General features: G+C 40.0%; 1 protein-coding gene across 1 annotated transcript; it reads right to left on the bottom strand.

The window, feature by feature from the left end:
* Positions 1 to 9,563, bottom strand: LOC140233097 (uncharacterized). The gene is made up of 5 exons (XM_072313208.1): positions 9,473 to 9,563; positions 3,711 to 5,351; positions 2,782 to 3,049; positions 1,125 to 1,573; positions 1 to 603 (listed from the first exon to the last, which is right to left on the bottom strand). The coding sequence occupies exons 2-5, from the start codon at positions 5,328 to 5,330 to the stop codon at positions 100 to 102; spliced, it is 2,841 nt and encodes a 946-aa protein (XP_072169309.1). The 5' UTR covers positions 5,331 to 5,351; positions 9,473 to 9,563; the 3' UTR covers positions 1 to 99.
* Positions 9,564 to 10,242: the final 679 nt, after the last annotated feature.

Genomic DNA, 10,242 nt, shown 5'->3' with positions numbered 1-10,242 from the left:
TATGAAGACCTATGTATACGTGCACAGACATCTCCCTCAATACTTTCTTGGCAGTGGCAGTTCATTACACTTGATGGAAGGCTAGCTTACTAAGAGGAACTACCACCTGGGCATCATCGCAGCAACGAGATGGTGCACGGCGTGATCTGAGTCCCGAGTGATCTGTTCTACAGGAACTGGAACCGGCACCGGGACATTGCTCTGCGGTGGATGCATGGCGTGGATCTCCAGGGGAACTGGGTGTACCGGCTGCTTAGCCTGCGGTGGAGGCATACCAGGATGTGAGGTCGGTGGTTGTGGAGGTGGCTGGGGGTGGCCATGCGGCTGTTGCTGCTGCTGTTGCTGATGCTGCTGCTGTTGGTGTTGCTGCTGTTGCTGCTGTTGTTGTTGCTGCTGCTGCTGTTGTTGATGGTGGTGGTGGTGATAGTGGTGTTGCTGCTCATTTATGACGTGGGCCATGTCGTTGTTGGCAGAGATGATCTGCTGGCTGACAGACACAGGAGGCACACTGTACTCCATGATGGGATGGTGACGAATCTGTGAGTTGTCTGAAGTCACTTTGTCAGCATGTTGAACCTCATGGGCAGGCTCCACATTAACCATCTGTCAAATCAAGTAGAAAATAGATCACATAAAGATAAGAGATGGCTTGTATTTTGTACTTGATATATATCAAGAAAAATAGCACATACACAACAGCAAAAAATCAAAATCAAAACATTTCAATTAAAATTAGAAAATATGAAAAAAAGAAAAAACAAACAAACAAATAAATCATTGCATAAAAATTTCAGGTGTCCAGAGCACAGGCAAAATACAAATCAAAATTGGGTGCACTGCAAAGACATATCGTCGCTGGGGCGACAAGACCTCATATCTGAAATTTTGGTGAAAATCACTTTTTTGGATTAATAGTCAGATGATCAGTTACAAATCCTAGCTGTCTTACCCCCCAAAATAAAGCCACCAAGGCATGTCAAAGGAAAGGCTCTTCCATTTGATGCAGTGCTTTGGCTGCCATGTTTTTTGCTCTCCTGACATTTGACATTTTGTAGAGTATAAGGTCTGGAAATGGGGGAAAATTCTTTCTGAAATGCCAACAAACAGACAAACAAGTTGAATACCTGATGTATATGCTGAACCTGGATGACCATTCCATCAGTACTGATGACTGTGGGAGTAGCTATTTCTTGAGAGTGGGACACTGGGACCTCCAGCACAACAGATCTGTCGGCCAGATTAACACCACTGGGGGGCTCTACAAACTTTGGCTTGGATTTCTTGGTCTTGGGCTTGGCCGTTGGAGATGACGGCGAGCCTTGTCCCTTCCCTTGACCGCGTTTCTTTCCAGAGGGAGCCCTCAGTGCGGTGGGCATGCGCAGCTCCTCAATGCCGGACAGGACGCTGACTGGGAACTCGGGCATCTGGTCGCCGAGAATCTTCTGGTGGTTTTCCACGTGCTTCCACATGTTGCCATTGTAGGCAGCTGTCCATCCGCACACATTGCAGCGGTACGGTCGAATCTTGGCATGCTTGCTCATGATGTGTTCGGACACGATCTTGTTGGTAGCACCTGTATTTAGAAAGCAATATTTGATTATTCTCATTACATGGCAGTAAATGCTGAAAGCAAGGCTTTTTCAAGCACAGAAAATATGCAGTATCTTATCCATTCTCCCTCTTGTCAAATTCAATATCATCCCTTCTTTTTACATATGGTAGGTGTCTTGAATATTTTGACTTTACATGCGACTTTTTAAGGTATGATAGACAACTCTTCAACCACTTTGGGAATTAAAAAAAAAAAAAAGCCTTCATACAAATAATCAGTTCCTACGATGGAGTGAAGAAAACACCTCTGAATAATTTTGTCCATTTTTGTTATTTTGTAGTAATTCAACCAACATCAAAACATATGGAAAAAAAAATAGAAGACATCAGCTCTCATGGTGACGAAGGCAGTCCTCACCACAATTGTAGCAGTTGTGCATATTAAATCTTGATTTCTCTTTGGCGCAAGGCTGGAGCAAAATAAACACTGAATCACATTTGTTTCACTTCTGTGGCAGGTAAAGGTTTTTATAATTTTGGTGACAACAGTAAGTGGGGGCAAACCATTGAATGCTACCCTTCTAGGTTATTCAGAGACTAAAACCAGCAGAGGCTTTTTCACATCAAGTTCCAGTGAGAATAGGTGTGATTGGGAAGGCTTGATAAAAGAGGGAATACTGTCAAATCAAAATCAGCAAAAAATAAATAAATAAATGAATAAATAAATAAATAAAAAATAAAAATTAATAATAGCAAAAATAACACATCATTCATGAACATTCTGGTGCGACTCACTGAAATTGAGCACCAACTACAGATTGATCACTAAGCAGTTCTGTCATTATACCAACTAACATTTCATGAAGCTTTTTGTTAAGTTTCTTTTTTTTCTGACAAACTGCTTTGAAATCCTTGCATCAGATAGTCTGAGAGCAAATGTGTCAGAAAAAAAAAGAAAAAAAATCTGAAATGCCTGTGCAGAGCTTCTCAGCCAATCAAAACCAAGGATTGAACTGAAATTTTCAGAGACTGACAACTTGTCAGGGCTGACACAGTGCTCAGAAATTGTGCCCAGAAATCGCTCGACTTTGACCCTACTTTTACTAATCTATTGCTTTATCTATCATCTTACCTTTGGGGCATATATACTCATTTATATGACAGAGCATATATGCTCTGTCCACTAATAATTCTAAACAATAAAAGAAAGGGGCTGGAATGAGACTTTACCTCTAAAATCACAGTGTGGACACTTATTGGGTTGCAGGCCCTCATGGGTGCGGACGTGAAGTACAAGATTGTTCTTTGTCTTGCTGGCATATGGACAAAGATGGCACTTGAACTGTCGGTTTTCCTTGTGAATTCGCATGTGGTAGTCAAGGCTCTTCTGCTTACGTCCCACGTATGAGCACATAGTGCAGTGAAATGTGGGCGTTGGCTTTGGCCGACCAAAGCTGTCTTTGTTGATCATTAGTCCATGCTTGTGTTTGATATGTTCCTGTGGGAAAGCACAAGCATTTATCAGTTAGACAGAAACATTAACAAAGATTTCACTCTGTATTGCTATCATTCATTGTATCAATGTATGAAATGCACAATGCCACTGTCATTATTTACAATAATGTAAAAATATATATCAACATACAGTATGTTTTACTGGTAAAGTGGACTCCCGTTGTAACGAAGTCTTCGGACCAGCAGATTTCTTTCATTACAGTACATCAAAATCTTGTTGTAACCAAACAAATAATAAAAATACAAATGTAACAGTGGATAATATTGCAGCCTGAATTTTTACTTCGTTGTAACCGAAATTTTGGTACAACTGTGTTCGTTATAACAGGAGCGCAATGTATATATTCCCAATGTTAAAACAAAAAAACATAAACAAATTTGACGGAGTGCAATACAAGCAGTATCATTCATTGTGCTTGCTTCTCACTTATAAAACTGTTTAAGAATTCAGTATTTTGCTGGGAAGTATAAAACTGCATAAAGGTCGGATGAACATGAAAAAGTGGCATGCTCAGGGGTTCAAATTTTCATTGAACGCATAGAATTTCTACTAATTCAATCTTCATTTCCTCCTTTGGGAGGATCTGTTCTTTTAAAACAAAACCGGTGTGTAACAAGTGTGAATGGTTAGTTCGCAGACTCACTTTCAAAATGCCTTTGTCAGCACACTTGTAATCGCAGGTCATGCAGTGATACTTCTTTTCTTCCTCTGTTGCATGGATGCGACGGTAGTGTATGCGCAGATTGAAGGGAGTCGTCGTCCGCTTTCCACACAGCTCACACATGTAGTTCTTTGCACCGGTGTGGGTGACCAAGTGTTTTTTCAGGTCGTGGTAGTGGTTTGTCGAGAAGTTGTTGCAGATTTCACAGCGGTGCAAGTGCAGCATCCTCTTGTGCTCGCTGGACAGGTGATCACGAATGGCACTCTCTGTGGTGGCAGTGAACAGGGTGCATTCGGTGCAGTATATCACATCCTTTTTGCCATCTTTGTAGTGGCTTTCTTTGTGGGCCTCCATGATGACTTCGTCCTTGAATCGGGCAAAACAGATGGAGCAAACGCTGACCTTGTATCGTTGAAACTTTCTCCTCCCACCGGATGACTTCTTTGATTCGCCATCGCTGTCATCCTCCTCTTCTTCCTCCTCCTCCTCAATGCGACGCTTACGGCCTCGTTTCTTGTCCAATGCCTCTTTGTCAGCCTCATTTTCTGGTTCCTTCATGAACGATGCGTACTCCGAGGGGTCAAAATTGGGACTCCGTAGCTTCTCCAGCAGCTGTGGCTTAAAGTGCTTCCTGAGGGCATGGCTCTGCAGAATCTTGGTTCCGATGCAGGGGAAAGTCTTCTCGCAGCCCTCAAAGTCACACATGGCCGTGTTGAGCTTTGGCTCATGCTCAGTCCGGTAGTGGACCCGCATTTTGGCCCAGTGAAGACTGATGTACCCACACGCAAAGCAGCGAAACCCATCAAGATTAGGGACATGACATTTCTCGTGGACTTCCATCTCTGGGCGGCTCATGACATTAGCGCAACGATCATTAGGGCATCGAATCATCTCTATCTCCTCCCTCTTATGCTTGTAATTGGCAAACCAAGCAGTCACTTGGGCATCTAAAATTCTATTGATAACATAGTTTGGCAGAGGCAGACTCTTTTCGTCAGCCTTCTTTCGAGGTTCAACTTTTGGCTTGCTAGCTTTTACCTTCATCTTGAATTTCTTGAAGGAGACGGCAGCTTGGCGCGGACGCCGCCCTCTCTTGCGAGGTCTGCCGCGTCCTTTAGCCAGGATAGATGGGGGCTTGACGTATATTGTCTTGGTAGGTTCTGGCTCCTTCCTAGGAAGCCACTCATCTTCATCATCATCATCATCAACAGCATACTTCATGGGTGTGGTCTTCTTCCTCCTTCGCATCCCTCTGCCGAGACCAGGGCCAGCATCCTTCTCCAACTTTTGCTTTAGGATTTCGGCCAGGGTCTTTGATTTCTTGGGTTCTTCTTCTCCCTCGCCTTCTTTATCAGCATCTCCATCGACTCTTTCTGCCTTATCTTCCCCTTCATCTTGTTCAACCTTTGACTCCTTGGGGGGCTCCTTGTCGCTTGACTCCTTTTCTGCTTTGGAGGACTTGGATGACGCAGGTTTACTGAGAGACACATACTGTTCAAAGTGCTCCGTCAGGAAATGTTCTGCAATATCTGTCTTGCTAGTGCCAACGAAGTTGCACAGCCTACAGTTGAAATGTGTATCACTGTTGCTTGATGAACTCATTTTAAGTGATTTGTTGCCAACCTGTGATGAAACAGAACAAATTACAAATGTAACTTCAAAGATTGCAGCAGTAACTGTTCTTCACAAACATGATGCATGTGCACTGTGACACTCACTTTACAGGCTTCATACAATACACAAGTAAGGCCTACTGGTACAGTGTATGTTCCTTTGCAAAGATCTTATTAAATCTTACAACACTACACTGTATGGAAATCTTAATTTTGATCATTTGCCACCTTTTGGAAACTCTTTAATATACAAAAGAGAGGGAAAAATCATTCTGTTCTACAACTATATACAACATGTACAATAGTTAAAGGGAACGCAAACCCTAAGAGCAATGTGGATTGAGTGAAAGCAGCAACATTAGCGGAACACATCAGTGAAAGTTTAAAGAAAATCGGACAATCGATGCAAAAGTTATGAATTTTTAAAATTTTGGTGTTGGAACCGCTGGATGAAGAGACTACTAGAGCTTATGATGTATGAGTGGACAACAACATAAAGAAAATATAAAGAAAATTCCACAAAAATTCATTTTTCATGAAAATTACAAATTCCATCAACTTGATACTGACATATGTTAAGGGTAGCAATTATTCCCCCTGCTTTATGAAAGCGGCTAGTCAAGTGCTCTTTCATAATGCTAGAAAAGTGAATTTTTGTTGAATTTTCTTTATAGTTTCTTTGTATCTAATGTTGTCCACTCATACGTCATAACCTCTAGTAGTCTCCTCATCCAGCGGTTCCAACACCAAAACTTTAAAAATTCATAACTTTTGCATCGATTGTCCGATTTTCTTCAAACTTTCACTGATGTGTTCTACTAATGTTGCTGCTTTCACTCAATCCACATTACTCTTTGGGTTTGCGTTCCCTTTAAACAGAGGTACAGAGAAAAACAAGGATACACTGTACTTTTCGGACAGAGAGCATTGAAACTGGTGTTTTATATATAATTTTCTTCTTTCAAGTAAGCAAGAACTTGTGCATTTTTAACCTGATGAATTTGAGAAAAAAAAAGTTGTATACTGTACACTGTACATTGTACATGTACTTGTATTGGCCCTAATACAGGCCCTGCCCTAACTCTCCTTTAGAATATAATTTTCACTGTGAAGTGGAGTGTACAAAAGGAATTCTTTCCAAGGCCAGTTGCGATACATACACAGCGCAGTTATGTAATGGCAGCGTGTGTAAGTTACATGTACAAATGTAAGCCCTATGTAACCACAGGTCATATTAGTCTTTTTAGGACAAGTCCATCTACAACCAATCCATTCAAAAGTTATGAATTTTTTAAGTATCTATGCAGTCACTGCTAGATGAGAAGACTACAGTTTGTGATGTCACATGTGTATAACAATATATGGAGAATAAAAAGAGAATTTCACAAAACTTTTTTTTTTTTTGAATAAAGTGCGCACTTCTTTGACTTGTTACTGATGTATGTTAAGGGTAATAGCTTTCCCCTTGCCTTCTGAAAGAGAGAAGTCGAGTGTTCTTTTATTATGTGAGAAAAATGGAAATACAGTTAGTATGTTGAATTCTAATTCTTTATTCTTTCTAAATATCATGTACATATGTGACATCACGAGCTATAGTAGTCTTCTCATCCAACCGTGACTGAACAGAAACTTCAAAAATTCATAACTTTTGAACTGATTGTCAAATTTTCCTCAAACTCTCGTTGATGTGTTCTATGCTGCATTCACTCAACCCACATGTCTATGAAGATGAACTTTTCCTTTTAAAAAAATATTTGTGCCTGGTAATGTGCACATTTTCAATTTCAGCAGGACTCTTTCTGACAAAGACAAAGAAAGTTCATGGCAATTAATACAGTAAATCCTCACTTACACCAATGAACCTCTACGACTCTTTTAACTGTCATAGAATACCCTCAGGTCTGTAACTTTAAAGGGGAAGGCTAGTAACTGATCAGTGGGAGTCAGTGGAAATGCTGGGAGATGATTGTTCCAATCCTTATGGGATTCATTCAAGAGTTCATTGTATATTGTTGTGTCAAAATGATTTGCTTCAGAACGGTCTCATATTCAAGTAATGTGCAGATTAATGCTCCGTCACTGACCAGGGACGCTAACCTGGAAGCATTAAACTGCACATTACTTGAATATGAGACCATTCTGAAGCAAATCATTTTCACACAACAATAGATATACAATGAACTCTTGAATGAATCCCATAAGGATTGGAACAATCATCTCCCAGCATTTCCACTGATTCCCACTGATCAGTTACTAGCCTTCCCCTTTAAGTGTAGTGCACACAATGTATGTGGTGCATCATCATGCTACTTGTTTAAAGTTGGATATTTTTAAAGGAAGAAAAGGGCATGATACTAGCACTGATTAAATTTTGGCAATATAACTTTTGCAGTTTTCTACAATGTAACTTTCAATTATTTTGTGTGTTTTTTTCGGTAGGGCCCTACTTTTTTCCTTTTATAGGAACAGTACCACAGTAAAAAAACAAAACAAAGGGAATGAAAAGCATGCAACAATTCTGGCAATTAATTACATGTTGTATAACTCCTGTTCCTGTACAACTAGTTTTTCCGTACCCCAAAACAAGATATATTTCCTATGGATGGCTTTCGTAATGACCATCGTTGCACGCAATATTAATATTCATTGTACAATCACAAGGCTTACAAATTGCTCGCTGAATCATTCCGTTGAGCAGATTTCTATCATCGATAGTGAAAGATGCACTGCAGCTCTGCAAAACAATAGCAGACCAACTTCTTTCCTTTTCTTCTTAAAAATAATATGACAATACAGTATCAAATAATAGACAATAGTTTTGCTGTTCCATGCTAACAGTAACACAAACTAATTAATTACATTTTTTTTAAATCAAAGATAGAGACATATCTAGACACAAGAATCTAGTTTGCCTGCTCAGACTAGTCCCTACTACGCCATTATCATGTGCTTTGTTTCATGTGCCTTGCTTGTACAGCTGGTCCTAATGCTTTAGGTAGAATGAATTGAATTGAATTTATTCAATATCATTTCCATTACATTGCATTGCCCATTTGCATTGATGTTTACATATGGACACACAATATTACAGAAATATATCAGCATGAATTAATAGAATATAGGGTACATATACAAACCATACTTTTGTTTACTTTATAATTATATCTTTATATTTCATATCTTTTATATATCTACTTTATTTTCTATATTTTTTTATATTTTGTATATATTTTTATATTCTGTATATATTTTTAATATATTTATATCTTTATATTTATCATATTTTTATATATTTTGTTTACTTTATATATTTTTGTTTACTTTATATCTACCATATAAAGTAAACAAACTCATATGATGTACGAAAGAGCTACCATTTTACGTCAAGACATGTTATTTTCCTATGTTAGTATGTAACCATGCATCAATGTCAATCGTTGCGATCCGCCTCCATCCTGCCCTGTCTTTAAAGTTAGACTAAGCTTGCCTAGGGTAGGAGGCGAGACGAAAGATTTGCAATGATGCATGCCTAGTCTAAATCCTAAATATACATGGTAATCAACCATTATAATTAGCGGACCTTACTGGGTCTGCAATTTTTTCTAATACTCTTTTTAACTGGAGCATACACGGGCGGGCGTGTGTGGACTTCTACAACTGACACTGGGCATCTCTTGCCCTCAGTTCACTCTTCGTTGTTTGACCCCTGAGCTTGGCCTCGGCCTCACCAACGTTCGGAGGACACCATCGGTGACACCCAGTCATATACCAGTCTCTGCGAGGATAGCAAGTCAGACTGCATGATTTGTGTATCTGCGTTGTACCACTATCCCATTTACTGCTGCTGGCCTAGTCTACACACAAAACTACAATGTAAACTACATACCGCACACTCAGTCATACATTTACAGCGCTATCTTCCTGACACTGCAGAACTATTGCACGGCATGAATAGAATGCTACGCTCCGAACATACAATGCACGGTAGTGTATGCTCGAGGCGAAGACGGTATCACAACTCGATATTTCCGACCAGTACAGACAGGAAAACTCAAGAAAGCAGACACTTATCAGCTATGTGTTATCCTATAATGCACTTTGATAGAGTCTCTATTGACTCCTCTAGCTCACCTTTAGTCAATTTCCTCCGTATTTTGTCACTGGAACAGAATTTGGTTGGGTAACTTTGATCAGTCCGTCACCTTTTCTAGACTACGACGCCATTTGCTAGCCTTCTTCTTAGACCGTATGACACAACCACGCGCCGCCGCGAAAATCCCTGTCGCTACGAAACACGCATGCGCAGAACCACCCTTGCGTGCAGCGTGCAAAAGGATACGAGCTTTTATACAGGTGTACCGGTATGCACCCTCGGATGTTTTCATTAACCTTTCCACTCACCTTCAACATTTTAAAATCTCAGGTACTCCAGTAGTACACTGTAGTACAATGTCGGCAAGAGCACTGTGACTAGCTGTGACTCTTGACTGAACTACTAGTGTAGTGAAAAGACATTATTAGGCCAGGGAGATGGAAGGTACATCTCTTATTCCACCTCTAGCGCTGCGACATAAACTGACAGACCGAACTAACATCCTCGACGAATACTTCTATTTTTTTCTTCAAATTATTGTCCTTTTTCCCATTAATTGTACACTTAATCATAGTGAATAAAGATCGAATTGAGCACACTAAACGTAATGCATATATTCTCGGTTTATAATTGTCAACCGTTTAACAAGTAAAGTACACTAACTTCTACTTGTATCATCTCTTAGATATTGATAGGAAGAAACTTTTCTCTCATTCCCCTTTACCCTTCCTCTCTCATTCTTCATAGAGTAATAATAGTTGAACGTCATCATTTCTATTATCATCGCACGAACAGATTTCCGTTTTGA

Source organism: Diadema setosum, chromosome 9 (genome assembly GCF_964275005.1).
Source record: "Diadema setosum chromosome 9, eeDiaSeto1, whole genome shotgun sequence".
In the NCBI taxonomy this organism is placed as follows: Eukaryota; Metazoa; Echinodermata; class Echinoidea; order Diadematoida; family Diadematidae; genus Diadema; species Diadema setosum.
The sequence above is the reverse complement of the archived record's forward strand: the minus strand, read 5'-3'. Positions and strand labels throughout refer to the sequence as shown.

Coding starts and splice junctions, on each gene's coding strand:
- LOC140233097 (XM_072313208.1), bottom strand. CDS start 5,330: ATGAGTTCATCAAGCAACAGTGATACACATTTCAACTGTAGGCTGTGC. Junction 3,050..3,710: donor CTGACAAAGGCATTTTGAAA/GTGAGTCTGCGA, acceptor GCTTTCCCACAG/GAACATATCAAACACAAGCA. Junction 604..1,124: donor AGGTTCAGCATATACATCAG/GTATTCAACTTG, acceptor TTGATTTGACAG/ATGGTTAATGTGGAGCCTGC.